Source organism: Impatiens glandulifera, chromosome 2 (genome assembly GCF_907164915.1).
Source record: "Impatiens glandulifera chromosome 2, dImpGla2.1, whole genome shotgun sequence".
Lineage (NCBI taxonomy): Eukaryota > Viridiplantae > Streptophyta > Magnoliopsida > Ericales > Balsaminaceae > Impatiens > Impatiens glandulifera.
This window is the reverse complement of record NC_061863.1, coordinates 56199200-56226928: the sequence shown is the minus strand read 5'-3', so window position 1 is coordinate 56226928 and position 27729 is coordinate 56199200. Positions and strand designations below refer to the sequence as shown.

The following is a 27729-nucleotide window of genomic DNA, read 5'->3' as shown; positions in this document are numbered from 1 at the left end:
CTTAAATCTACACTCAACTCTAACTTTTGGATCCTCCTTGTCATCGAGAAATTTGATCAAATGACCCTCAAAGGAGAGTCGTTCTCAAAACTAACATTCATAATATCTTTTTTCAAATATAACCTTTTTTTATTTTGATAATTTTACCCTAACTATTATTAATTTTTTATTCTTTTCACCTCTCATTTCACCTCACTTTTTCTCTCTCCTTTCCCCTTCTCATCTCCCCACGTCCGATTCCCCCAATTGCAACAACCCCGCTCTCTCTGAATCAACGACTCCCCAAACAACGTCGTAGGAATCACTATTTCCTTTGCAGTTACAAACTATTTCACCTCACAATAATATCTTGTATTTCTTGGTTAATTAATTATGCACACCAAATAATAATAATAATCACTAATTCCTTTGCAGTTACAAACTATTTTAACATGTTCTTATTAAGAGTTTCCTCATGGAATAATTCTAATAACTAAATTGCTTCTTTTTATCTAAATAGTGCACTATTGTAAATGAAATTTAGTGGTAAACTTATTTAAATAAACTACCATATTTAAAATTATTCAATGATGATCGATACCGTCCCTCATTTGTTCCTCAAAACTTTGAGGTGTCTATTGTCAAAATATTTCTTATTTTATTTATGAAAAACAAATAAATAGAAAAACCTTATAACAAAATTTAATTCAACAAATATTTTATACAGTAAAAATGACCAAAATAATATTTACAAATAAAATATATATTCAAATAATACAATAAATCATTTTTATATATTTGACATATTTTTATTCCACTTTTTATTATTGCTAAGAAAAAGACTCACAAAATTGTTTTATCTAACCATCAACTTAAAAAAAATAGTTAAGTTTAAGTTTAAGAAATGTTATGAGTTATCCAAAATCAACTTTAACGATCATTTAAAAAAATACAAATTACCAATAACATTAGTGATCATAAAATAAAAATAAAAAATAGCAAAATTATTAATATATATATATATATATATATATATATATATTAGTCACTGTTTGGAAACAATGTCAAGTTAGAGCCTAATTCAGCTGCCTTCTTAATTCCAGTCTATAAACTAAAATACATTTATAAGTTTTTAGACATTGATATTACAATTTTTACATTAAATGTTATTTTTATTCAATCTCGACAAAGCTCCACACCCAAGTCTAATAGTTTGTCGTCCACTATCCCAGTCATGATTTTCCTATCACTGTTGTGGGCGAGGAGGGATTCGAAACCCGACACCATAGCTCAAGGCTCATAATCACGTGCCCTAACTGCCCATTATATTAGCTGGTTGGGTAGTGTAATAAGTATAAGAGGAACGATAGGGAACAAAAATTTGGTATCATGAATGAAGTTAAAAATTATATGTTAACACGTGATTGAATTAAATATAATATGAAAATTTCATTTTATAAGTTCAATCACGTGTTATTACATAATTCCCAACATCATTTGTGACCGACTCTATTTTTCACAATTCATATTTATTATAAACTTATAAGAAAAATATGTTTTCTTATGTGTTTTCTTATATAGGAGTTATTTAGTAAATATAATCACGTAGTTATTTAAATAAGGCTTTTGGATTATTTTAGTTGATAATCAGTTCACAGCGGCAAGGAGAAAGAAACATCAATCAAGAATTTCGTCAAAGGTATTCACTCTCTCGGTTTCATTTTTGTGAAATATAGGGTTCCGTATATGGCTTTCCAATGAATCATGTGTATCTCTCTCTGTAGAAATATCCACAATTGCGCAGTTTAGACACTGACTTATGTGTGAATTGGAAGATAAAGTTGGATCAAGATTGGTTTTGCAATGTATTATCTGTTTATTCGTTTCTTTAATTGACATTTCTTTACAGGTTTAGGGACTCAATAAGTGTCTAGGGTTTCTGTTTGTCCCTGTGAACTTTAGGGTTTCTATTCTATGGCTGGTAATTCGGCTGGAGCAAAGCCCATATGGATGAAGCAAGCTGAAGAAGCAAAAATTAAGAGCGAGGCTGAGAAAGATGCAGCTGCCAAGGCAGCATTTGAGGCTACATTCAAGAATGTGGATAAAACCCAAAGGAAGGAATTGTCTTCCGAAAGTGAAGGTGAGGATGATGAATGGGAAAACTTGGCAAACAAGCCAATAGGGGCGGTGGATCCTGCCAAGTGCATGGCTGCTGGGACAGGGATAGCTGGTGGGACGGCTTGCTCTCCCTCGTCATTCACTGTGGTTACAAAGGATGCCGATGGGAGGAAAGTGCCCAATGGTGGAGCTCAGATCAAGGTTAAGGTATTGCCTGGACCGGGTGTTGGGGGATCTGAACAAGACGGGATGGTGAAGGATACGGGAGATGGTACTTATGCAGTTACCTATGTGGTTCCAAAGAGGGGCAGTTATATGGTGAATGTGGAATGTAATGGAAAGCCCATTATGGGTAGTCCATTTCCCGTGTTCTTCAGTGCAGGTACATGATCATCATGTTAGCATATCTTTCTTTACTTTATACAATAATATGAAAAGCTTTAGTTAATTTATGTGAATCATTTTTGTGGATAATGTTGTGTATCTGATATTTATTTACTGTTAGTACTGGGAAGTTTTTGTTGGTAGTAATGTAAAACAGCTCAATAAAACTACTTTTTTTTTTTTTCTTTCCTTTTTTTCTAATTAATCAAGTTTGATTCTATGAGTCCTGAAAATCTATGTCACCGTTGAAGTGGCAGCTATTGGGAGTCATTTCCTTATGTTTTTTTATTTGGGAAAAGATTAACCTTTTATTAAAATTTCCTTGAGTTTTTGTGTGAAAGTAAAGACATTAAACATTTTTTATTCATCTAAACAAAGCAAAGAAAAAATATATTATTTTCTACAAAACAATTAAGAAAAATTAAAAGTTTCTACAAATCAAAAGATTTCATCATCAATCTTCTTCAGTCCTATCTTGTGCTGATCAGAATCTTGGTGCTGTCAGCTCCCCATTCTTCCCAAAGAATCCAATTATTGTATGTGTTTAGACTTTTGTTCGCACTTTGTCATTTGCATACTTATACACCATTTCCTTATCAACTCTATGTATCATTTGGTTGTGAATATCATGTGGTCTTGCAGGTAGCACTACAGGAGGTCTGCTGGGTATGGCTCCGTCAGTGGCTTTGCCAAATTTAGTTAACCAGACCATGCCTAATATGCCAAATTATTCTGGGTCTGTTTCTGGATCATTTCCTGGGGTTCTTGGAATGATACCGGGCTTGGTTGCTGGTGCCTCAGGTGGGGTAATTTTACCTGGAATGGGAGCTTCTCTTGGTGAAATTTGTGGGGAATATCTAAGTGGACGCTGTGCAAAAACAGATTGTAAATTCAGTCATCCACCCCACAATTTGCTGATGACAGCAATAGCTGCCACAACATCAATGAACACTTTAAGTCAAGTGCCTATGGCACCTTCTGCAGCTGCAATGGCTGCTGCACAGGCAATTGTGGCTGCTCAAGCCCTTCAAGCACATGCTGCTCAGGCACAAGCATTAGCTCAATCTTCTAAAAACTCATCTGGTACTTTTATCCATTCTCCATGTATATTTACTAACTTCTACAATGCTCAATAATCTCAGTGGTTTGGTTTGCCATATTTTATTTCATTGATAATTTTATGGTGTTTGTGTTTCATTTTAGTATATACCCTTTTTTGTTATCTGTTCTATTACTAGTAACTTTTGCCTTTGGCTACTCTGCTATTCTATTATCTTCCTTTGTTTTTATGTATGTGGTGTATTTTTTAATTTGTCATTACCCTTTGGAAAAATTACTTGGATGACTATCTAATAATAATTGTTGATTCTTAATAGGATCAATTGAAAGGGACGGAGAATCTCTTAAAAAAACTCTACAAATTAGCAACCTCAACCCGCTTCTAACCGTGGATCAGTTGAAACAGATTTTTGGTGTCTTTGGCACTGTGGTTGATTGTTACATTACAGACTCAAAGCATTTTGCTTACATAGAATACTCAAAACCAGAAGAAGCAACACCGGCATTGTCTTTAAATGACTTTGAAGTTGGCGGGCGGCCTTTGAATGTTGAAATGGCAAAAACACTTCCACCAAAGCCAGCCTTATTGAATTCACAACTTGCATCATCTTCACTGATGATGCAGCAAGCGGTTGCCATGCAACAGATGCAATTCCAACAGGCCCTATTAATGCAACAGACATTGACTGCGCAGCAAGCAGCAAATCGAGCTGCAACCATGAAGACTGCGACAGAGCTAGCGGCGTCTAGAGCAGCTGAAATTGGCAAAAAGCTAAAAGCAGATGGACTTGTCATTGGCGATAATGAAATAGAGACGAATGTTAGGTATGGTGGTCTAATTTTCTATTTCAAGGTAGTTGCCTGCATGAAGGAGATTGTAGATATTGATAATATTATGGACTTATATGACACTCATATTAGGAGGCAAGATCTGGGGTATAAAACTGATTAAATTGCTGAAAATTGAATATTGAAATATTATGTAAACTAATAGTAAAATATTATGGAAAAATATTTAGACCTAATTTTAACCATAATTCAACAACTCAAGTGTTCAACACATAGTTGAGTTGGTTTAATGCCTACTTTCAGTTTTTACTACAAGTGATTATTCAATTCACTTATAAATCAATTTAATTAAAAAATAACTATTGAAAAAAGCATAATAGACACTTAACTTCATAAGGAAAGATAAATTATGACTGGAAGCTGTGTTCTCTACTTTAAGGTTGATAGCATTGTTTTGTCTACCTTGTCAAAAGGATGGGATAATCCAAATTTCAGTTGAACCCTCAAGAGTATTACTTTGAATCTGTCGCCAAATTCTAATTCATATTAATATTAATTATCCAACAACTTAAAACTTACAATAGTTAAATTCAAGAGAAGTGCTCAGTACTTTTCTTTGGTTTTAATCCAGTAAGCCCTAACATATCATTTCTTTTGATGACTTGAGAGTTCCTTAGAATTGATTTATTATTTAGTATTTTTAACAATGTTCAACTTTTCATTAACTTTTCAAAAACAAAGAATGTGAGGGTTGTTTAGAAACGGGTTTAATATATGTGTTACTGAAAAAACTACGTGAACAAGAGAATGAACAACTTTCTTAACATTTTATTTCCATTTGTGGATCTCTTGGTATATTGCTTTATCTAGTTTGTTTAATATTGTCAGATCTCCTTCAGCCTCTCCTGCAAAACCGAGGTCCAGATCACCAAGATTCAGATCAAGGTCTATGTCCAGATCTCCCGTCACTTATAGAAGCAGACAGGGGTCCCGCTCATTCTCACATCGTTACCATCATTACAGAGACAATAAATCAAGGTCCCCAGTGAGATCCAGCCACTACTCTAGCTTTGACTACAAACGTCGATCCTACAGGGATATCAGGAGAGGTGACACTGATAGGAGGAGAGATTCAGGGAGATCATATGAACATCAATCTTATTCTTCAAGGAGAAATAGGAGTCGTAGCATGAGCCCTCAAAGAAGAAAATCGCATAGAGATGATATTGATTCTCCAAAACATCATAGAGAAAGTGCAAAACATAAGTCAAGTAAGTCTTCTCGTTCAAGATCACCTGGGCATCGCACAAGTAGGAGGTTGTCTCCTAGAAATGAGGAAAGATCCAAAGAAAGAAAGCCTTCCAGATCAAACTCCCCAGATGGTAAGCGTCAATATGGTGACAAAGTTGATGATATTGACTCTTCAAAACGTCCTAGAGAAAGTGTAAAACATAAGCCAAGAAAGTCTTCCCATTCAAGATCACCTAGGCATCGCACAAGTAGGAGGTTATCTCCCAAAAATGATGGAAGATCCAAAGAAAGAAAGCCTTCCAGATCAAACTCCCCAGATGAGCGTCAATCTGGTGACAAAGTTGATGATTTTGACTCTCCAAAACGTCATAGAGAAAGTGCAAAACATAAGCCAAGAAAGTCTTCCCGTTCAAGATCACCTGGGCATCACACAAGTAGGAGGTTATCTCCCAGAAATGATGAAAGATCCAAAGAAAGAAAGCCTTCCAGATCAAACTCCCCAGATAGTAATCGTCAATCTGGTGACAAAGTTGATGATATTGACTCTCCAAAACATCATAGAGAAAGTGCAAAACATAAGCCAAGAAAGTCTTACCGTTCAAGATCACCTGGGCATCGCACAAGTAGGAGGTTATCTCCCAGAAGTGATGAAAGGTCCAAAGAAAGAAAGCCTTCCAGATCAAACTCCCCAGATGGTAATCGTAAATCTGGTGACAAAGTTGATATTGACTCTCCAAAACGTCCTAGAGAAAGTGTAAAACATAAGCCAAGAAAGTCTTCCCGTTCAAGATCACCTAGGCATCGCACAAGTAGGAGGTTATCTCCCAGAAATGATGAAAGATCCAAAGAAAGAAAGCCTTCCAGATCAAACTCCCCAGATGAGTGTCAATCTGGTGACAAAGTTGATGATTTTGACTCTCCAAAAAGTCCTAGAGAAAGTGTAAAACATAAGCCAAGAAAGTCTTCCCGTTCAAGATCACCTAGGCGTCGCACAAGTAGGAGGTTATCTCCCAGAAATGATGAAAGATCCAAAGAAAGAAAGCCTTCCAGATCAAACTCCCCAGATGAGCGTCAATCTGGTGGCAAAGTTGATGATTTTGACTCTCCAAAACGTCATAGAGAAAGTGCAAAACATAAGCCAAGAAAGTCTTCCCGTTCAAGATCACCTGGGCATCACACAAGTAGGAGGTTATCTCCCAGAAATGATGAAAGATCCAAAGAAAGACAGTCTTCCAGATCAAACTCCCCAGATGATAAGCATCAATCTGGTGACAAAGTTGATGGAAGCGAAGAAGAAGAGTCCAAGTATCATAAGAGAAGGCGGTCCAGGTCTACTTCAATAGAGCACAAGCGCCAAGGGGAAATTAGGTTGTCCCCAGTTGTTTCAAATGGAAGTAAATCAAAGCACATAAAGCATTCTAGGTCTCAATCTCCAAAAGAAAAACGTCAAACTAGAGAGAAGGGTCGACGTAGAGATGAGAAATCAAAGGATCCTGAAAGAAGGAAGCGCAGATCAAGATCTCTAGATTGTAAACATAGAAAAGGAAGTAGAAAGTCCCCCGGACATTCAAATGAGCATAAATCAAAACATAAAAGGCGCTCAAGGTCAAGGTCAAGGTCAAGATCAAGATCGGTAAAACTTGATAATGGAGATCCTCTCGAGCTTGTTGAACCTAGTGAAGAACTTGATGATTATCAAAATGACTTTGTTTACTCCAAGAAGAATGCAACATTGGACACTTTTCCAGACGTTGACAAACAGACCTCCATCATATAAATGAAAATTAAGTTCTCATTCAAAGCAAAAAGTATTATATTGTCTATGAAATGTGATGGCTATGGAGCTGCTGCCATCTTTCTTTCTGGTTGACGGAGAAGTACAGAGTCAAGTTGGAAACTAGCATTGTGGAGGATCATTTGGTGTTTTTTGGCACGTGGAATTTGCTGTATATCTTTGAGTAATCCATTTTTTTTTTCCCTTCCATACCATTACCCCTTCTTTTGCAGGTCTATTGAGAATAGATTGATTAGGACCAAAGACGGATTTCAAGAAGTACCCTGCTCTTCTAACCATGGATATGCTGCAGAATGTTTTTAGCCAACTTCTTAAGCTAATGGATGTATGTTGAGCTAAATTCTCTGTTGCTTTGTTATATATTAAATGGTCATATGAATATGATGTCTTAAATTGCTCTCTATATTAGATAGGGAATGATAAATTTTCACTTGTTGTTTTACAATCCTTTGCAAACACAGGCAAGATGTTTGTCTACTAATGGAAAGCTAGATTGTTTTTGAATAAGTGTGCTGCTGTTTCTGTTTTCTACTTAATAATGTGTTTGTAAGAGACTATTTGTTCATCAAAGTGTGTTTCTTTCTTTCATTTTTTTCTGCGAATTTGGCATCGGCTCACGACGGGCCTGCCACATTCCAATATAGGGCGCATTGTCTGATCATTTTGAAAAGCTTATTCGCCTATGATTGCATATCATGATGTTTTTGTAATACTTGTTAGGGTCTTGTTTACCTGGCTCTTTTCTCATTGCTTTTTTTAACTGCTGATACTTTTTGGCTGTCTATTTTCGCTAAATTCCTTTACCGTTCCTTAATTTATCTCAATTCTGATTTTTTATTTATTTTTATATAATAACATAAATTTGTAATTATAGTTGATTTATATCTAACTTATCTCTTTTTTTTTTTAAATTTTGTTTTATAACTTTTGCATTAATAAAATTAAAAATAGTGGTAAGATTAAAATTTTCCTGTCAAATTAAAATTGGATGTGTTAAGATTTTTTAAATTTAGTCAATTTTTTAATTTTTTAAGATTAAGCTTCAAACATTTAATTTTTTTTCAAAATAATATATATAAATTTATTAAAAAAAATAAAATTAACTAATTATTTTAAATTTTATATTATAAAGAATATTATTGTATATTTTAATTAATGTTATTGGTTGTCCATAGATTTAGGTGTAATAATGATCCTAATTTAACTATTTATTTTATCATATAATTTAATTTATTAATTAAAATATTATTTATTTTAAATTATTATTATATATTAATATTGTTTAAAAATTTTCATAAAATAAAATATAAAATTTATCTCTTTAAAATTATTATCAATCATTACCATTTTTCTCTCTTTAAATTTATAATAAAAATAAAAAATCTTAGGCTTAACTAAATGTTTAAAACTCCTACCTTTGTTGCGTATTATTTGCTGAAGCATAAGAAATCAACTCGTAGTAAATTTATTTTTAATTTGTTTTCAAGTTTAGAATTTTTCAACTTCTTTATTTTTTATTAGATAATTTTTATGAATAATCTTTGGTTTAAAATTATGCTCTTGACTATAATTTTACATAATATACCTTTTATACTTTTGTGAAATCTCAATATCCCATCCAAAATATTTTCTTTGGATTAAACAGTTTAGATTATTTCAAGCTTATATATATATTATATATGAAATTTAATTTTATTAAGAAAAAAAATAAAAAACGAGATAAAAATATAATAATGGTTTTTTTTTTTTATTCCAAAATAATAATAATAAATTATTATTATTACCAAAACCCTAAGTGGCAAATGAAAAAATCAGGGTTTAGGGACAAATGTTAAAAAAGATATTTTTTTTGCTTAAAGCACTCGCTTATATAAATGCTGGAAGCCGAACTAAACCCTAGCCGCTCTGTCTCTGCTGATCTTCACTGTCTCTCTTCTCTCAGGTATGATTATTCTCATGAATCGCCAACCTTTACTCCATTTCGCGTTTCATTTCCACCGTTCTTAACTTATTTCGATTCTCTTTGTTGTTTATGTAAGAGTTCATTTTGGTTCTATATGTGTTTCGATTTCTCATAACATAGTTTCGTGCGACGGTCTCGATCCTGTGTGTCTACATCTTTATATTGTTCATAGTCTCTATTAGAATCATTTGTGTAGATGTCGAAGCCTGTTTGAGTTACGACGCTTTGAGGGTTTTAAAATTTAAGCATTTTCTTATGTGATTTAAGTCTAGTTTTCTTGTTTCTTTATACCTCCACTGACTATGAAGCTAAGAGCAGTGAGTAGATTAGCTGATAACCGTTTCTCATGTTGATTTGCAGATATTAACCAGAAGAACAGTAAGACGTTTTCAATGGCTTTCTTAAACAAGCTTGGTGGTCTCATGAAACAAACAGTTATGCAGAATGTTGGATCGATGGGAAAGGTTTCTTCTCCATATGCATTTAACGCTATCCGATTCTCATCTACCAATAAACTGTTTGTTGGAGGTAATATCATCATATACTTTAGGGGTTGCTACCATTTTCATTTACCTTTTGAAGTTTTATTTGCTGAAGTTATTGTTTCCATCTTTATTCCAGGTCTTTCTTTTGGAACTGATGACAACTCTCTTAAGGATGCATTTACCAGCTTTGGTGATGTCACTGAAGGTCAGTTCAATGATGTTCTTCATGCTTGATTGCTTGTAGACATTCTTTCACTTTTTTATTGCTAGATAAGAAATGGGTGGAATTCATAAAGCTTAAAATTTGGTGTTAAAGCTGAAATCTAAGTGACAAATGAGATATCTTGATTTTATGTACTTAGTTTGATGAAATGTGTAACCCTTAATTTCTTGAATTTTTAGATTAATTCATCCATAAGTTGTGTTATCAAATCATTAACAATTTAAGATAGTCTAACTTGTTAGACATTGGTATGAACTGTAACAGTGAATAATAATGTTTTAAATACACTTCCTTCATCCATAAACCTTTTTTTCCTGTATTTCTGATGAACAGCAAGAATAATTAACGACAGAGACACTGGAAGATCACGTGGATTTGGATTCGTGAGCTTTGTTGATACTGAATCAGCTTCTGCAGCTCTACAAGCAATGGATGGGCAGGTATATGTTATTGCAAATTAGATCTGTCAATAGAATTGAATGACTTTTGGTTATGTTTCTGATATATTTATTTTCAAAACCCACAGCCACTTCAAGGCCGAAACATTCGTGTCAGCTTCGCTAACGAGAGGCAGGGTCCACCCCGTGGTAATTTTGGTGGTGGCGGCGGTGGCGGTGGTGGCTACCGTGGTGGTGGTGGTTACCGTGACGGAGGTGACGATGGGTTCTAAGTTTTATCATCTCCTTAGTGCTACAAGATGGGGTTTGTCCGATTAATTTAAATTTCTATGGTTTAAAGTGTAGTAGTAAGCACTACATTTTTCTTCACTTAGAATTTCTATTTTTTAAAAATAGAATGTTTTTGGTGTGTTTGTTTGCTTTCTTTCTAATGAATTCTACAACGGTTGAATGTTGTATTGGCTGTTGTAAACCTTTGAGGTGATTTTGATATTAAATCTAGTTTGGGTTTAGCATATGTTTAAATAATGTTTTAGTTCCATTTTTATTATTGTGTTTTGATGACATTGAGGTTCATTTATATTATATATCACAACTAGATTTATCATTATGATAATAACATCTCTATATATTTCAGTGTAAATATTATAAATAGTAGTCAAATTTTAATATAAATACTAATTAAATATTTTAATCTTTTAAAAGATTATAAATAAATAAAATAAAAATAGTTTTTAAAATTTATTTTAATAGAATATCAACTATAAAATTATAATAATTATTTGTATATATAGAATTACAAAATATTTATTAATAAAAAATATTAAAAATATTTATGTAAAATAAAAATAATTGGTCACATTCTTGTATATTTACTCCTTTCAAAACCCTAATACACTTCCAATTCCATACAATCTAATAAAGAAGTCTTTCAAATTTGTAAGTTTAGGGTTTTTAGAGTTTGATTAATGATTTTTTACTATTCGAGTTTCTGACCCTCTGACTCGTTCTTCATTAGTTAACTAGGAAGCTCGAATGAGTCACGGTGGACAAAACTCCAAAGTGGGTTCAATCCGATCAGACCCGAAACCCGCTTCAATCAAACCTAAAAAACACTGTACAGCCGAACCTTTTAGTCTCTAATTTCGTTCTTTACATGTCAAATAGTACAATTGAAGCTTTTGAAGTCTTATACAGCGAATTCACCGACTGGCTGGCTGGCTATCTTCCCCAGTAAACTTTTGACTTTTGGGTTTTAGATCCTTTTTCTTATCAGCGAATTCATTTTCAATTTGTCATATCTCCTGATATAACTAACTATTGGCTCCCAGGAGATTTTGTGATAAACAACAACTGGGTATCATCCGGCTGGACGGACACCCAGGTGAGAAGTTCGAATCTTGTTTTCATTTCAGTTATTGTATTCAAGTTAGTATGTATCCTTCTTTAATGTCATCGCTAGGATTATATATCTATTTTAGTTGAAATTTTAAGCTTTGATATGCATGATTACCTCGAATTTGTCTTTGTATTTCCCTAGTACTATTGAGCTGAAATTCTAAGCATACCTTCTTGACATAACTTTGACCATTTTAACTGTTATGCCTTATATTGAAAGTTTTGATAGGTCATTTTAAACAAAAGTGTTTTCAAATAGGTCTAATCTGGCAGAATTCATGCTTTTCTTTTGTCATTTGATCATGGAATGCTTGTTAATGCAGGGTGATTAGTGTTATTGTGTACAAAGAACGAACTAAAACTAGCTTTTTATCCATGGGATTGCAAATGCTTGAAGAACCAGTTACTAATCCATGTTCCTTACCCCAAGAAATCCTTCATCAATTATTTGTTGCTTCTGATTCATCAAATCTAGAGAATGCTTTGAAAGTTCTGATAGATGCTTCTAGAACTTCTGGTGGTCGATCCAACCTTGCCTCCAAGTCCCTCCTCCCAGTCGTGCTTAATCTATGTCAACATCTCTCCAAGTCTTCTTCTTCTTCTCTTGATCTTCTCCTACTGTCATTGAAGCTATTGAGAAACTTATGTGCTGGTGAATTAATAAACCAGAACTTATTTATCGAGAATAATGGAATTGAGATTCTTATGAGTATATTAGATTCTTGTGAAGGAGTCTCCAGTTTACCTTATGAAATTACTAGAATGACCTTGCAAGTTATAGCCAACGTCTCGTTAGCTGGAGAGGTGCATCAGCATTCTATTTGGCACCATCTTTTTCCTGTTAAGTTTTACGAGATTGCAATGGTGCGACGAAAGGAAGTTTCTGATCCTTTATGCATGGTTATCTATACGTGTTGTGACAGAAGCCGAGTAATTATCGATCAACTTTGTCGTGATCAAGGGATTTCAATATTGGTACAAATTATACGCACTGCATCTGAAGGTATTATATGCTTTCTTTGGTTTATATTTTATTTCTCATTTTCTTCTTCTTCCTTTCGACTGATCTATGTTCTTGATTATGCTATTAGTTGGGTTTGATGAGAACTGGGTAAAGCTTCTTTTGTCAAGAATCTGCTTAGAAGAGGAAGAAGAAGAAGCATGTTTTCCTGAACTGTTTTCTGCACTATATTCGTCTGGAGAAACTAAGTTTATGACCGACCATGTTTTTCTTTTAAGTATTCTGTCGGAGATCTTGAATGAGCAGTTAGGTGGGAATGGCATGCCCGTTTCCAGTGACTTTGCTTCATATATTCTAGGGATATTCAAGCAAAGTGCCGCGCTGATTGATTTCAAATCAGGTTCAAAGTCTAGTCTTCCTACAGGAATTGTTGCTGTTGATGTTCTTGGATATTCACTCACTATTTTGAGGGATATTTGTGCGAATGATGGCCCTGGAAGTTGTATTGCTTCTTTATTATCCTCTAGCCTTATGGAACTTCTTCTGCAATTGCTTGCCAACCTTGAACCTCCAGAAAGTATGAAGAAACCAATGAATAGTTCTTCTGATAGGTCAGTTTCATCTGGCTCTAGAAAGGCGGTTTGTCCATACCGAGGATTCCGGAGAGATATTGTTGCGGTTATAGGGAATTGTGTTTACAGAAGGAAGGAGGTTCAAGACGAAGTGAGGGAGAGGAAGGGTATATTTGTGTTGTTGCAGCAGTGTGTAATTGACGAAGAGAATCCGTTCTTGAGGGAGTGGGGGTTATGGGCTGTGAGAAACTTATTAGAAGGTAATATGGAGAATCAAAGATTTGTTTCGGAATTGGAACTGCAGGGAGCAGCAGATGTGCCTGAGATTTCGAGACTTGGTCTGAAAATTGAGGTCGATCCTAAGACTCAACGCCCTAAGCTTGTGAACTTGCCCTCAGATTGTAGGTAATATAAATGCTAACATTTTATCTCTTGGTAAGACTTTTATCAATTGAATTATCCTAGTGTGTCTTGACTCTTGTCAATCAATTTTTTTTTCCATACTTTGTATGATGGATATAGAGTTAAGATCATATAATTTATACTAGAATAATACCTATCTTCCCATTTCTATAGTAACAGAAACTTTAGAACAATATATATATATTTAGGAAGACAGCAAATGGGGCGGTTTGTGGTCGGGGAATAGAAACCACATCCCCACTCCGATTTATCTGAACCCCAACTCCGCCTTGGTATGGATGAGAATTTACTGTGGTCTCTGGGAAAATTTGTCATGATCGATTCGGTTACTCGTGGTTGATTGATGACATTTAAACTATCTTAATGTTTACAATAATTACCTAATAAATAAATCATTCCATATTTATAAAGTTATGATTGAAGAATCAAAATTTCACAAATAAAAACCCAAATTATATCAGCAGCAGTAAGATGGGGTTAGCTCTATTAAGGAAACTCATATTCAAGCTAATCCTAGTCATTTTGAGAATCTTCATATTTGGATCCCGAGGTTCTTATTTTGATATTTATTTTTTACTTGTATTATTTAGGCTTAATTTTTATATGGTCAAATGACTTTCAAATTAAACTTCATTATAGTTCGAATTCCAAAAAGAGTAAATGCATTCAATTTGTAACATAAATCAACATTTTTTTTAATATGTAACATGACACACACAAATCAACACTTAATAATTAATACAACTAAAAATGCCCAAATTATCCCTAATTTGGTGTTATTTCATAAACATACTATAAGAATAATGAGAAACTACAGCCACAGTTATAACTTATAAGTTTTGAGAACAAGAATTGGTCTTTTCATCAATGACCGGACTAAGTGTTATCTGGCGGAGTGTTATAGATCGTCTTCCAAGGATTGTCTGTTTGGTTGTCTGTGTGCATGTTTGATCGTTAAAATAATTTGTGATAAAGATTAAATGAATATAAAACATGAAGAGTAAATAATAGAAATAGAACTAACTTGCAGCATATGAATGTTGAAGCAGCATAAAGAAGAATAAGAGCTCCATAAGCAAAGCTAATATGAACATCATCTTCCTCCTATTATCCATTGAATTCAATGATCTCGAATATAAACTCAACCTAGCTAGTTACTTGTATTTATAGGGCTTGTTCGGATTCGAGTTATTTAACTCCTTGAACACTTCGACACCTTTCCTTTTCATCATTCCTAAATTAATAGTCTCATATATAGCCTTCACATCCACTAGCCCGGATTAGTTGAAGACTAATTGGACATTTATTATATTAGATTTGACCATAGATGTGCCAAAAATAGTCAAATTTATTATTATATGAAAATTTAAAGTTAATTTTGTTTGGAATTCAGAATATATAGATTAATTTTAATATATAAAGATAAATAAGAATACAAATAATAAGTATGTTCCAAAATAAAATCAAAGTAGTGAATTTGTCCCACATTCAAAATGCATAACAAAATATTAATGTTTTGAATTAAATCTAAACAAATCATAACAATGCTATTTTAAAATTCTCTGTTCTTCATTTGAATAATTGAATGAATTTAATGCAACTGCATTGGATTATAAGTTTGGTTTTGAGTTTTAAATTAAAATCACTCAATTAATTATATATATTAAAATTCAAATTAATTTTTTATATTTTTGACAATTAGGATGCTTTAAGTGGAAAAAGCTAAATTTACTTTTAATTTTAAATTAAATAAATATAATAAGTTTATATTCATTTGAATAAAAATAACAAATTTTAGTTGGTTAAAAGTTATACAAACACGTAAATGATATAAGAATCCAACCTTATTGTTTTTAATTTTAATAGAAATGAAACTCGTGATTTTATTTTTTAGTCGGATTCATTCCATATTTATAAAGATAATTAAAAAAATCAAAATTTGACAAATAAAAACCCAAGTTTTATTAGCATCCATTATTAATTACTGGAAGATGGGGTTAGCTCTGTTAAGGAAACACATATACTAATAATTTTGAGAATCTTCATTTTTGGATCCTGATGTTTGTGGGTACTTTGTCACTTTTTATTTTGATATTTGTTGATTAACCAAAGACATTACTTGTATTAATTTGGTTTGATTTTTATAAAGTGATTTTCTGCGTTAATGTTTATGAATAAAAGACTATTACATTGTTAAATTTGTAACATAAATATTAACTAATTGAACATTTTTTTTAATACTTAACATGACACACAAATCAACACTTAATAGTTAATATAATTAAAAAGGCCAAAAATATCCCTAATTTGGTATTATTTCTTAAACATAGTATAAAAATAATGAGAAAATACAGGCAAAGTCATAACTTACAAGTTTTGAGAACAAGCATAATTCAGGGAACAAATCTTTTTTTTTTAAAAAAAAAAGAGAGAAGAAAAAGAACAGTAATATAACAATTAATGTAACATATTTATTTATTATATTTAATTTAGAAAAGTAACCTAACTTGCATACATATGAGTGTTGAAATAACATAAAGAAGAATAGAAGCTCCATGAGCAAAGCTAGTATGATCATCATCATCTTCCTATTAGCCATTGAATTGAAAGATCTCCAATATAATAATAACTCAACCTACCTAGCTAGCTACTTGTATTAATTTATAAGCTCCAAATTTGACCATTTCAACACCTTTTCTTTTCATCATTTCTACAGTAGTCTCATGTAACATCCACCAACCCGGAATTAGTTGAAGACTTATTGGACATGGTTATATTATATTTGACCATAGATGTGCCAAGAATAGTCAATAAAATTATGGTATACAAATAACCGAAATCACCGAAGTCAAAAGTTATTCAAGACATTGTTTAACACATTTATTTTAAAATAGTTTCACCGTTAACTTCTTGTGCCGAAGTTTATTAGATTACCGTATCGTAGAGTATAATGAATCTAGTATTAATTCAACACTAGAATTATTACGCATCGAACTTGATAAACATACACGATCAAACTAACACCGGATCAAAATTTATTATTAAAATGATCAATAAAAAAAAAAAATTTTAGAAATTTTTTTGAAGTAACTAGCTTTTTTTTTAATGTTAAAAATGAAAAAATTTAAAGTTAATTTAAGATAATTGAAGGAACAAGACTATATAGTTCTTAAATTGCTTTAGTTTAAAATTTGTATCAAAATAAATTAGTCAATCATCTGATACTAATTTCATTCACCTAGGAATAAAATTAATTGCATTTTCATGAATTCTCGTTTGCATGATATTAATATCCATTTTAATTGCATCATTGCAAACTCATTCAAATATATCAATTTATTTTAATGTCAATTAAATGCATTTGTAAATAAATTATATATATATATTTTTAATTTCAAGACAAGATACTTAATCATTTCTATATTAATAAAATGATCTAAAAGTGTGTAATGTCAAGAAAAAAAAGAAAGTTAAACCACCCTTCCCAAAATTAGATTGTAATTAAAAGTTGTAAAAGTTAGTATAGAAATTTCTACAAAAATGGGAAGAAAATATAATATAAATTTAAAGATAATAAATTTAAAGAAAAAATCGTTTAAATTTCAAATTCTTTATGATGTCCTCTAAAAAAAAAGTAAAAAAAATAAAAAAAAATAAAAGACTAATCCCAGCATAAATAATAATAGTAACAATCCTCAACTTTTACTATTTGTCTATATATGAAAATTTGATTTCTTTTTTCCTTCTTTGAATATACTGATTTTATTAAAAAATATATAAGTAATATACTAATTTTTAATAAAATAAAATAATTCAGGGACCAAATTTAATATTATAAATAAAAAAATCACCCAGATTTTATTCCAAAGAGACGAACTAATTTGTACAGTATTTAGTCCCTATCCTGAGTCTGACAGACTATCAACAGTGAAAAACAGAACCCTGACATCTGTTGGCTCCATGCAGAAAATAATATTTTATTTATTTTAATAATCTTTCTATAAATAAATTTGTTCGGTTTGGATTTTTCTAAAAATACAATCATAATAAAAACATTAGTATTATTAATAATATAATTTAAATTATCAACTAAATATATATTAAAATACTTTAAATTTTCTTTTAAAAACAATATTTTCATTATTTGCGTGAAGAAAAATAAAATAAATAAATAAATAAAAGGACAGATATTTAGTATAATTTTTACATTATGTTATATTATCTAAATATAAAAACAAATTCTTAAAAAAAAAACCCACATCAAAATTCAAACAAAGGAGCTGTCCTCTCTTTGTTCAACCAGCAGGGGGGACAGGAGGCTGAGAAAAGGGTCGGCTACGTCTCCTTCCATTCTCAGTGACGACGGCTGCCGATTCGTCATTCGATTCATCTCTCAATTGGGCGACACAGAAGATAGACTACAGTCGATTCTTCCCGTCTCCAATCGTCCAGGCTACCCTCACCGTACTGGTATACCCAATTCTAAATCTGCTGACTTCATTTTGTATCTTCTTTTATTAGGTTAGATTGCTACCTCGAGAACAATTTGTCACAGATTTCTAATTTATATGCAGACTGTTTATTTTATTAGTTTTATTAGGTTAATTTCTGTTAAAATTCAATCTTGTTTGTTTCATTCTCTGTATATATGTTTCTCTTTTTGAATGCAAATAATGTGATAATGTTATACAAGAAGAAAAGGGTTAGAGCTAATGCCCACTAATAGAAAGTGACTAGTAGTTGTTAAGAAAAATGTCATTCTTTCTTATCATCTCATGATTGTATCTCAAGCCTAACAGTTAGGGTTTATTCTTCTCAACTATTTCTATGGATTGAACTCTGTTTCTCATCCAATTCTAGATCACTATGCATCATTGATATCAGAGAATGAAAATTGGATAAGTTGTTTTCGTTGAATGGGACAGTGCTAATTATAAAAGCACCATAAGTCATGTTACATTTTGATTTTTTATGTAGTTAATGTAATAGTATTTTCTTATGTGTTTATCTTTTATGACTTTATTTTTGCTAATAGAAATAAAAATATTGGGATTGGCTAGGGCAACCCAATGCCTCGGGTATGGCCCTGCTGAAAGCACCATTGCAGTTAGATTTATGTTTTGTACACCATATTTCAAATACAATCACTGGACATTATTAACTACTTAATTGGGAACAGTTATGACAGGTAAATTTATGTTTGTAGTTGCTTACTGATGTTGCTTCAGTATTTTTGATGCAGCAAGAAATTCTTTGTTGAATCATGACGACGTCGCAAAATCTACCTTTCAAAGCGGGACAAATGGTTGAATCAAGATCTTTTACCTCAGGATTCCGTGGTGCATGGTTCCGGGGCAAGGTGATTAATCTTATTATAAAAAATGTTTAATAAGAATTATTTTAGTCTGTTAATGATGAACTTCAGTCCAAATCATTTTAGATTCTCTCGTTGCATAAACATGATGTATATGATAAAGTGGTTAGGTTTGTTATGTGAAAATCACTGTGTTTTCCTCATCCCATTTCTTGTATATTTGCTTCTTGCGACTTCATTTAAGGTGTTGGATTTTGCCTGTATTATATTTTCAATTATCTCTTGATGCATCATTGCCTTTGTATGAAGATCAAGAACCTTGGTCTTTGTCCAACCAAAGATTTACACTGATTTAATATAATAAGTTTGTGCTCTTACACTTTGTTTTATGTCTCAATCAGATCAAAGGAATTTCCAGGAGAAAGGGGTATCTTGAATACTCGTTAGAATTTATTGATTTCCCAGATGAAAGTAAGGAGTTTTTCTTTTTTTATGTATTTTTTTGAATGTCATGTTTCTCATATTTTATTTGACAAGAGTTTAGGGTTTAAGGTTTCTCTATCAAATACCCCATATCAATTTATTCTAAGCATTTTTTTGGGTTAATTTGCGTATCCTCCAAAAGTTCACATCTATTAACTGCAATAGTGTCTGGTAAACAAATATGATCATTGGTACCGGCTGGCTACAACTATTTATCTTGCATTTTTTGTTGCATCTACGAAATAGTATTGCATCGATCACACAATTTGTATGACTTGAATCAATTATTTGATGCTCTAATCTTCACTTTCCTATGCAAAGTTACTTGATCTAAAGATGGAATTGTTTTTCGGGAACATTAAAACTATTGTTACACAAAATTAAAACCAGTTTGTTGCTATTGTGCACAGCTTTGCAATCTCACGACATAAAAACATTCAAAATTATTTAAATCTCCCATCTTGAGAAATCAAAACTAAAAAATAATCAAAAGAAAACACTATATGATCAACTCAATAATTTTAAGCACAAAGCCATAAGCACCATGTCATCTCTAGCATTCCCCATTTTATTTTCAACTTTCTCTTGCCAAAATAACATTTGAATTTAATTCCCATCTTCCACATTATATATCATTCTCCAAGGAGTGACAAAGTGGTTTTCATTCACTGGATTTGGTTTTTACCACCATCATTACTTTTTCCACAATATGTTATGCCATTTTTTTTCTCTTTAAACATTTGATTCTTCTTCTCTGCCCCTACCTCATATACAAAACTAGTTAGTGCACACTTGAGTATGGTGGTAAGAGAGAATCACTTTGTCATGGTAGTATATCATCATTTGATGTCTCTCCATTCATCTTTCCCCTTTGATTCGAAGTTTGGTACACACCTCTTACCATATCATATTTGACAATGGGCCATCAAATAGTATATGATCGTGTCTTTCCTCTCAGTCTCCACACAAACATTTTGATTAAATATTGGGCATGTGATGTCTCAATCTCACAATAGTGCTTCACCTCTCTTGAATAACCACACGATACATGATTGTATTGGAATCCCCTTAGTTGCAACACAGGCTTTGCCTTTTGTACTCTCTTTTCGGCCTAACTAATTCACAAACATTGCTCTAAAAGTTTCATAATGTCCCCCCTTCCATTTGATTAAATCATCTCTTGATTGATCATTATCTTTCATACTTTCGTGCAATTCCTTAATGATGTCTCTTCCAATATCTGATCTCCTCAAATATCTTTTCCACCCCATGAAGTTGGTGAATGCTCAACTCCTTAATTGTGGATCCAAAACTATTCTCATTGCCAAAAAATCTGACTGATAGACCTTGTTGGCCGGAAGAAGCATACCTAAAAGAAGTGTTTCTCCCATTCCAAACAAGTGGTATTGTAAAGTCTCTATCTTAGAGTCCAAGACAATTTCGACTTAAACTCAAGGCTTCAAATGCTCAAATAACCCGAAGCGTGTATTTTTTTTACTTAATGCTATAGATGTCAAAGAATTAAAGCCTTGTTCAACATCACTAATTTTGATCCCAATATAACATGTGAGATACAAGGGATTTCATGACACTGACAAAATGATACTGGGACAATTGATCTCCTTGTTTCAGATTTCTCACCCCTTTGAAAAAAATCTATGGTATGACAATTGAGACATATCGAGATATATGTAGAAGAGATACATTCCATAACCCAATCAATGAAGAGGGCATATTTTTCACAAAAAAGAAGCATGACCCTACTTAAGAGCTTCATATGCTCTTCTTAATATCTACTTTGGTATCTGCACAAGGGTGAATATCATCCTTTCATAACCTTGTAACAATTTTTGGCATCAGTAAAATATCCTTTTAACAATTCTTGGCATCAATAAAATGTTATGCAGAATGCCTCTTCCTTATTAAAATGTTATGGGACTTGCCATGACAACATTCTAACTTGAAAATAACTAAGACAAGATATTATAGTTGATACTTGATACTAAACATTCAGTTGTCAGATGCAAAAATGTTGATATATCTGCATCTTCTTGAATGGTTGTTTGCAGAAATATATTGGACAAAAGCATATCAAGTTAATCCGGTCAATAAGAGGAAGAGAAAGGAGATGCCGATGCAGCTAATGGTGCGGCCAAAATATCCTATTATCTGTCATCAAAAAGGAATCCCTGATGCAAATACAGTCCAGGAAGATACTGTTGTAGTTCTTGGTTCTTGGAAGGTTGGAGACTATGTAGATTGGTGGACTGATGGTTGTTACTGGTCTGGAATAGTGACTGAAATATTGGATAATGGCAAGCTTAAGGTATTTTGCATGTTCATCTTTTGCTATTGCTTGTACCAGTTGCTATTATGCATGAGGTGTGCCCTCATCTATACCTCTCATTTTGATGACTGTTGAAGGGAATCCCAAATAGATTCACTTGATTTTTGGGTGTTGCTCTGTTATTATTTATTTTTTAATTGCAATTTCTATTTTCCTCATATATTAGTAGGCTTTAGGTTTATGAGTTTTTGAAATTTGCGCGAAGAAACTAAACCAAATCGTATGTTAACAAAGGAGAACAATCAAAATTTCCAGAAGATGAAAGCAAACTATATTTTAAAGTGATTGGAGAGAATTTTCATCATTTGCACATGCTAATGTATCTCTCATGCCTGGATGGTACTTCCTTACTAACCACCCGGAACTTATTCAATATTTTCCTTTAGGGCTGTATTAATCCAGAGCTACCTGCATTATGTTCTCCTTAAAATGTGTAAGAACTCAAATTGTTAGGGTAAGAACTATGAAGAGGGGTGAGAGAATAGAGTACGTGGATGAGAAATTAACAGACCTAAGGTGAAAATAGAATTGAAGGAGGTGGGAGTACAATGTTTCATCAAAATAAGCATATCCCTTTAACCTACCCACCAAACATTAAATACAAAAGCAAACCCTAGCCCCCCAAAAAACAAAGTCTTCTCCAATACAAAAGTGTCACATGGCCTTGGAGGAATAAAATGAAAAAGGACAGCAAAAAGAAATAATCCCCTGTGACAAGACCTTCCAGTTCATGCTAATAACTTGTTATAAGACTATCCCCTCGACTTCTCTTGTCTGCGAGAGAAATATATTGCCATGAGTTATTATTTTATAAGGCCATTTTCCATTTTATGTAATAGTTAGGCCCAATAAGATTAGTATATAATGGGTAAGATTAGGGTTATGATTATTATGTAATGAATGAATATGAAGAGTGTATAACTCATGCCAGGCTATGGAGGATTTCTCCTAGCCTCTCATTGAAAGGCTTAGGCCATTCCTTCCCCATCTCTTCTTTTATTATCCCATTTCATTATGTGTTGATGTCAGCCGTGGTTACGACCAGTTTTCGCGAGAAGGTGGAGTTGTCATGAGTTATTATTCTATAAGGCCTTGGAGCATTTTATGTAATAGTTAGGCCCATTTAGAGTAATATATAATATGGGTAAGATTACCGTTAGGATTATTAGGAAGTGAATGCGTATGAAGAGTTTTAATGTAACAAGTAGAATGAAATGGGATAATAAAAGAAGAGATGAGAAAGGAATGGCCTAAGCCTTTAGATGAGAGCTAAGTAGCAAGGATACTCGGAATATTTTTTTAGTATCCGATACGGAAAAATCGGTATTGCTGACATTTGGTAGGTTTGACCAATCCGATACGGTTTGGATATGGATTGGACAAATTTTTGGATACTTGTAAACAATTAAAATTATGGGGATTAATTATAAAATTACTAAAAAAGTGAAACTAATTCTTGACCTACTCTTACATCTTTTTCCTATTGTTTCATCTTCTTCACGGTTCCTATTGCTTCTTCACAATCACACTCATCGAAAGCTGCCGCCGCCCTAATTTATTATGAATAATGAATTTGAGTTTCTATTTATATTAATACTAAATTTATATTATTTCTATTTATATTAATACTAAATTTATATAAATATTATATATATATAATTTTTTATATACTTTTTAATAATTGGCCTATCCTAAACGTATTGTGTCTTATATTTTCAAAAATTGTCGTATTTCCGAACCCGTATCAATGCAACATAGGATGAGACACAATGAGAAATCCTCCATAGCTGGACATGAGTTTTTCACTCTTCATATTCATTAATTTTCTAATAATCCTAACCTTAATCGTACCCATTAGATACTACTCTAAAACTAGAGTATTTTGAGTAAAAGAAGTTAAAACATCAAGTTCAGCAAATGATTCCACTAGTGAAGGAAAATGATAACATGAATGTAGTTGGTTGATAATGAGCCTTTTAGGAAGGTGTTATTTTGTCACAATCTCTTCTAAAAGTGAAAGTGGTTTTATTTGAATTTGATATGAAAAGTGTGATTGAACTTTTTCAGTGTGAAAAGTTATAAAATTTATAGATTGTGCTACCGGATTTTGTTATCACACATTTTAGCCAAATGATGTTTTGGGATTTTTTTTATGTGACAAAAATCTAATACCCAAAAGGCTCAATAGCTTGAGGGGTTATTCTGTTCCTGGACTTGTAGTTTTTATATTGATCTGGAAAAGGCCTTCAGTGTTGCACAAGGTTTCTCCATTGATGTCTTCTTAGATTGCTTCCCATTTGAATTTTAATGGTTTCTTCACATTATCTCAAGGTTGACCTGTTGCCACCTCCTCTTGGTGAAGGCTCATCATATACAGTTGATTGCAAGGATCTGCGCCTTTCTTTAGATTGGTCTCTGGAGTTTGAATGGAGTGTTCCTATACAGGTGATTCCCTTATGTTCCTCTTTGTGCTTGGATCTAGTATTTACTTTTCTTCCAACCTAACCTTGCGTTATGACCTTTACCATGTGAATGCATTGAAAAACTCCAATCGAATTCTGGTTAGAGGGACCATTATGCTATTTAATTCTTCTCGTTCAGAATGGAAGCATGCCAATCTCTCTATCTAAACACAACTTCTAAGGATTTTCTATTAGAAGTAATTTTTGTGCACTTTTATGGGTATGCAAGCCCTACAAAGCAAAGATACTAGCTTTGACATATGATGTAGGTTGTTTTCTGTTGTACTCTACCAATATTGCTAGGTTACTGTATCCTGTTAGTGTATTTGATTAGATCCTGGTGTTATTATAATGCTAATTTCAATTTTTTTTGATAAAAAAAAACATCATTAACACATGTTCAATGCAAAAGTCGCATCTTTTCTACGGAAACAAATCTGACACAAGGTTAGTGTGTTTTTAGTATTTTAGTTGGCTGAAATTTGTAATTGGGTTGGTTAACGGCCTAAGTCATGGACGTCAAATATTAGTTAGATAATATTAGTATAAATATTAAAAGGATATTTTTGTAAAGGTGTGGAATAAAGTTGGGGTTTCCTTTTCTCATCTATTTCTAGAGTTCTTACATTTTCTCTCTCAATTCAAGTAATTATTGGGATAATTCGTATCAATGGTATAAAAACAACCTCTCATATTCTGTCAATTCTTTTCTCAACCGATGTCTGATTTCATTCTACAAAATTTCATCACGTTTGATTCAATTACAAAATTTTATTTAGTTTTAGTTCTTTTGTTCGTGAGTGTTCGGTTGTTCTTGGGAAACTATATTTCCCAGTGCCAATGGTGTGTTCTATCAAATTCTTTTGTGCTCTTGAGTGGGAGTTCTTGCACAAAAGAAAAATAGCTTTCTTCTACCCTTATGGAAAAAGCCAATATCTCCCAAAGATTTGTTGAAACTCACGCAAGAAATATCATAACGCCTATGTGAGCTGAAGATCTCTGCGATCTTTGATGAAAATCAAGATATTTCTTTGTTGTTCCTCTAGGATCTTCTTTGTTCACTGAATTTTAATATACTAGATTTCACCTTAATGTACCATTAATGGCGTACCATTAGTGATTTCATCCATAAGTACTATTCATTACTTAAAAATTGTTTGTCCTAAAATAGAGGCCTCTTTACCATTTTTGGGAAAAAATAATCTACAAAGAGGACTTAGTGTTACGGTTCAAATTTAGTAGAAGGGTATGCAGGCATTTGGTTTCCTGAAATACTTTTTGAGAACACGAACTTATTTCTGAGGTCTACTTGTTGGTCACTAACCTAAGGGGGATAAATGGAGCATCCTTATCTCCTCCTTTATAGGTGTAGTAGTATTATAAAATAAAAATATTCTTACTAGACATGGACAAACAATCTAATCTTCCTGTTTTTTGTTTATCATTGTTTTGGTCTGTTGCTAAAAAGTAACTCTCTTTTTCTTCTTCTTTCTGAATTGTAGGAACGCGAAGATTCATGTCCTACTGCTCGATTGATTAAGCCACTGAATCTAGGTAAAGAACAACAGTAGTGTATTCTTTTCTGTATCAGTTTTTGAGGAAAAGAACTAGACTTCTGTGAGAAATCAGTGATTGATGCAAATGGAAGACTTGTGTTCATCTAAAAATATCAAATTGGGACCTAAAACTTTTCTATACTAATATTAGGATATAAAATTTAACAAAGATATTCATATTGAGTCCTAATGAGCTGATATGTTAAAAAAATATTAAAATAATTGGTAATTTCTATCATTGTTAAATGCCCAAATGTCATGGTTATACAATTCATTTTAGGCCCCAAGACTATGATATTCAAGTGTTTTCATTGTAGGACATATTTTTGTTGTTATTATTCATCTTCGTCACCATCATTTTGTTATATTTAATGTTATTATTATTTTGTCAGTACTATTCTATTATTATTATTGGCAGTGTTATTGTTGTTCGATAACACTATTATTACTATTTTTTTTTAATTTTAAAATGCCTTTTCAAATAATGGTCACAATAGCCATAGAAAAAGTTTAACATTTTAAAAGTTGTTGTTTAGCAATATTCATGGATTTTCTCAAGTTCCTGTTTTCTCGTTAGCACATATGAATCTTCTGATCACAGTTAGTTAAGATGATTGATCTTATTTTACTAGTTAGCTTGCAAAGTGATTGTGAAATCCTGACTTTAGAAATATTTTTAGCTGCTGCAGGAAGCCATACAAATGTTGATAATGTTGCACTAGAGAAAGGTGTTGAAAATACCGAGTCTATCTGTGGCCAACCATCTCTTAACAATACTGTCTCAGCTTCATCAATTTCAACTAGTGTATTAATTCCTGAAGCTGTGAATGACCCGATGATGGAAGATGCAGTTGAGGCCAGTAGTGGTGGACTGGAGCAAGTAGCAGAGGCAGTTGAGGCCAGTGGTGGTGAAATGGAGCAAGTAGAAGAGGCAAGTGTGCCCATGGAAATAGATGATTGTTCAACAGATGTCAAGGCAAACTGCTCAGACAGTGTGGTCAGTTCAAACATTAGCAATAATATTTTGGCTGAAAAAACAGCAGCAGCAGAAGAAGAAGGGGAAACAAATGAGGAAAAGGATACACCTGATAGAGAAGTTTCACTAAATTCCATGCATTCTTCTGCTGATACTATTGATGCTGCTGTTATGGATTTGGAGGAGCTTATTATCAGGATCAACTGGTTGAAGGGTATATTAGATTGTCCACAATCCAACCCCGATTCCCCTCCTAGTTTTTTGTGGGACTTTGTTGAGCCTCATGCATAGTCAATGCCAGAAGCTTGGTTTTTTTCTTTAAAATTTTAGTCTATACATGGATAGTTTTTTCTTTTTTTTTAGCAATTTTGTACAATAGCACAATAAGATTTCAGGCATAACTCTTTTTTTTTTGTGTCAAAGGATTTAAAATTTCAAACTGAGACTTGATGTTTATCAATGTGTTTTGCAGCCTCTGTAAAGAACAAATTGAACAGGATAAAACAGTGGAAGATTATGAGGAATCTAATACATCTGAATCCAAAATTGATTTGGTAACCAGAAGTTTACATTCATATTGGTTTTTGGCTGATTATATCTCACCTTATCTAATGCTAATGGTCTGATAGACACAGGAAAGAGTCTAACTGGATTTACCCTAAAATCTAACCTAATTGATCTAATCAATTTCTATAATTGGATTATCAGATTTTGCATTTTAAATGTGAATATTAGTTTGGTTTACTCATGTGTACAATACTATATAAGCTTAACTTAGTGCATCTTTCTTTTG

At 32.5% G+C, this 27729-nt stretch overlaps 4 protein-coding genes and 1 long non-coding RNA gene across 7 annotated transcripts; 4 read left to right on the top strand and 1 right to left on the bottom strand.

The window, feature by feature from the left end:
- Nucleotides 1-1593: 1593 nt before the first annotated feature.
- LOC124927655 (serine/arginine repetitive matrix protein 2-like) lies at nucleotides 1594-7882 on the top strand. The gene is made up of 5 exons (XM_047468111.1): nucleotides 1594-1678; nucleotides 1889-2479; nucleotides 3124-3564; nucleotides 3858-4365; nucleotides 5218-7882. The coding sequence occupies exons 2-5, from the start codon at nucleotides 1954-1956 to the stop codon at nucleotides 7355-7357; spliced, it is 3615 nt and encodes a 1204-aa protein (XP_047324067.1). The 5' UTR covers nucleotides 1594-1678; nucleotides 1889-1953; the 3' UTR covers nucleotides 7358-7882.
- A 1322-nt stretch (nucleotides 7883-9204) lies between these two features.
- LOC124926514 (glycine-rich RNA-binding protein 4, mitochondrial-like) lies at nucleotides 9205-10961 on the top strand. Its single transcript, XM_047466754.1, has 5 exons — nucleotides 9205-9317; nucleotides 9699-9866; nucleotides 9960-10028; nucleotides 10380-10486; nucleotides 10573-10961. Exons 2-5 carry the CDS (start codon nucleotides 9731-9733, stop codon nucleotides 10714-10716), a joined length of 456 nt encoding a protein of 151 aa, XP_047322710.1. The 5' UTR covers nucleotides 9205-9317; nucleotides 9699-9730; the 3' UTR covers nucleotides 10717-10961.
- Nucleotides 10962-11614: 653 nt separating this feature from the next.
- LOC124925476 (ataxin-10) lies at nucleotides 11615-13928 on the top strand. The gene is made up of 3 exons (XM_047465484.1): nucleotides 11615-11828; nucleotides 12166-12845; nucleotides 12934-13928. The coding sequence occupies exons 2-3, from the start codon at nucleotides 12218-12220 to the stop codon at nucleotides 13782-13784; spliced, it is 1479 nt and encodes a 492-aa protein (XP_047321440.1). The 5' UTR covers nucleotides 11615-11828; nucleotides 12166-12217; the 3' UTR covers nucleotides 13785-13928.
- A 624-nt stretch (nucleotides 13929-14552) lies between these two features.
- LOC124924146 lies at nucleotides 14553-14929 on the bottom strand. The gene is made up of 2 exons (XR_007098299.1): nucleotides 14823-14929; nucleotides 14553-14733 (listed from the first exon to the last, which is right to left on the bottom strand). It is a non-coding gene; the product is annotated as an uncharacterized LOC124924146 (long non-coding RNA).
- A 3147-nt stretch (nucleotides 14930-18076) lies between these two features.
- On the top strand, nucleotides 18077-27511 carry LOC124923750. Of its 3 annotated transcripts, none has more exons than XM_047463719.1 (7): nucleotides 18077-18268; nucleotides 19041-19157; nucleotides 19514-19583; nucleotides 21665-21921; nucleotides 24274-24387; nucleotides 25907-25958; nucleotides 26650-27511. In XM_047463719.1, exons 2-7 carry the CDS (start codon nucleotides 19062-19064, stop codon nucleotides 27225-27227), a joined length of 1167 nt encoding a protein of 388 aa, XP_047319675.1. In that variant the 5' UTR covers nucleotides 18077-18268; nucleotides 19041-19061; the 3' UTR covers nucleotides 27228-27511. The 3 variants fall into 3 exon arrangements, with proteins under 3 accessions (XP_047319675.1, XP_047319673.1, XP_047319674.1); XM_047463717.1 differs by having other exon boundaries at nucleotides 26641-27511; XM_047463718.1 differs by having other exon boundaries at nucleotides 19027-19157; nucleotides 26641-27511.
- Nucleotides 27512-27729: the final 218 nt, after the last annotated feature.

Coding starts and splice junctions, on each gene's coding strand:
- LOC124927655 (XM_047468111.1), top strand. CDS start 1,954: ATGGCTGGTAATTCGGCTGGAGCAAAGCCCATATGGATGAAGCAAGCT. Junction 2,480..3,123: donor TCCCGTGTTCTTCAGTGCAG/GTACATGATCAT, acceptor GTGGTCTTGCAG/GTAGCACTACAGGAGGTCTG. Junction 3,565..3,857: donor ATCTTCTAAAAACTCATCTG/GTACTTTTATCC, acceptor GATTCTTAATAG/GATCAATTGAAAGGGACGGA.
- LOC124926514 (XM_047466754.1), top strand. CDS start 9,731: ATGGCTTTCTTAAACAAGCTTGGTGGTCTCATGAAACAAACAGTTATG. Junction 10,029..10,379: donor CTTTGGTGATGTCACTGAAG/GTCAGTTCAATG, acceptor TCTGATGAACAG/CAAGAATAATTAACGACAGA. Junction 10,487..10,572: donor TACAAGCAATGGATGGGCAG/GTATATGTTATT, acceptor CAAAACCCACAG/CCACTTCAAGGCCGAAACAT.
- LOC124925476 (XM_047465484.1), top strand. CDS start 12,218: ATGGGATTGCAAATGCTTGAAGAACCAGTTACTAATCCATGTTCCTTA. Junction 12,846..12,933: donor TATACGCACTGCATCTGAAG/GTATTATATGCT, acceptor TTATGCTATTAG/TTGGGTTTGATGAGAACTGG.
- LOC124923750 (XM_047463717.1), top strand. CDS start 19,062: ATGACGACGTCGCAAAATCTACCTTTCAAAGCGGGACAAATGGTTGAA. Junction 24,388..25,906: donor AATGGAGTGTTCCTATACAG/GTGATTCCCTTA, acceptor TCTGAATTGTAG/GAACGCGAAGATTCATGTCC. Junction 25,959..26,640: donor GATTAAGCCACTGAATCTAG/GTAAAGAACAAC, acceptor AAATATTTTTAG/CTGCTGCAGGAAGCCATACA.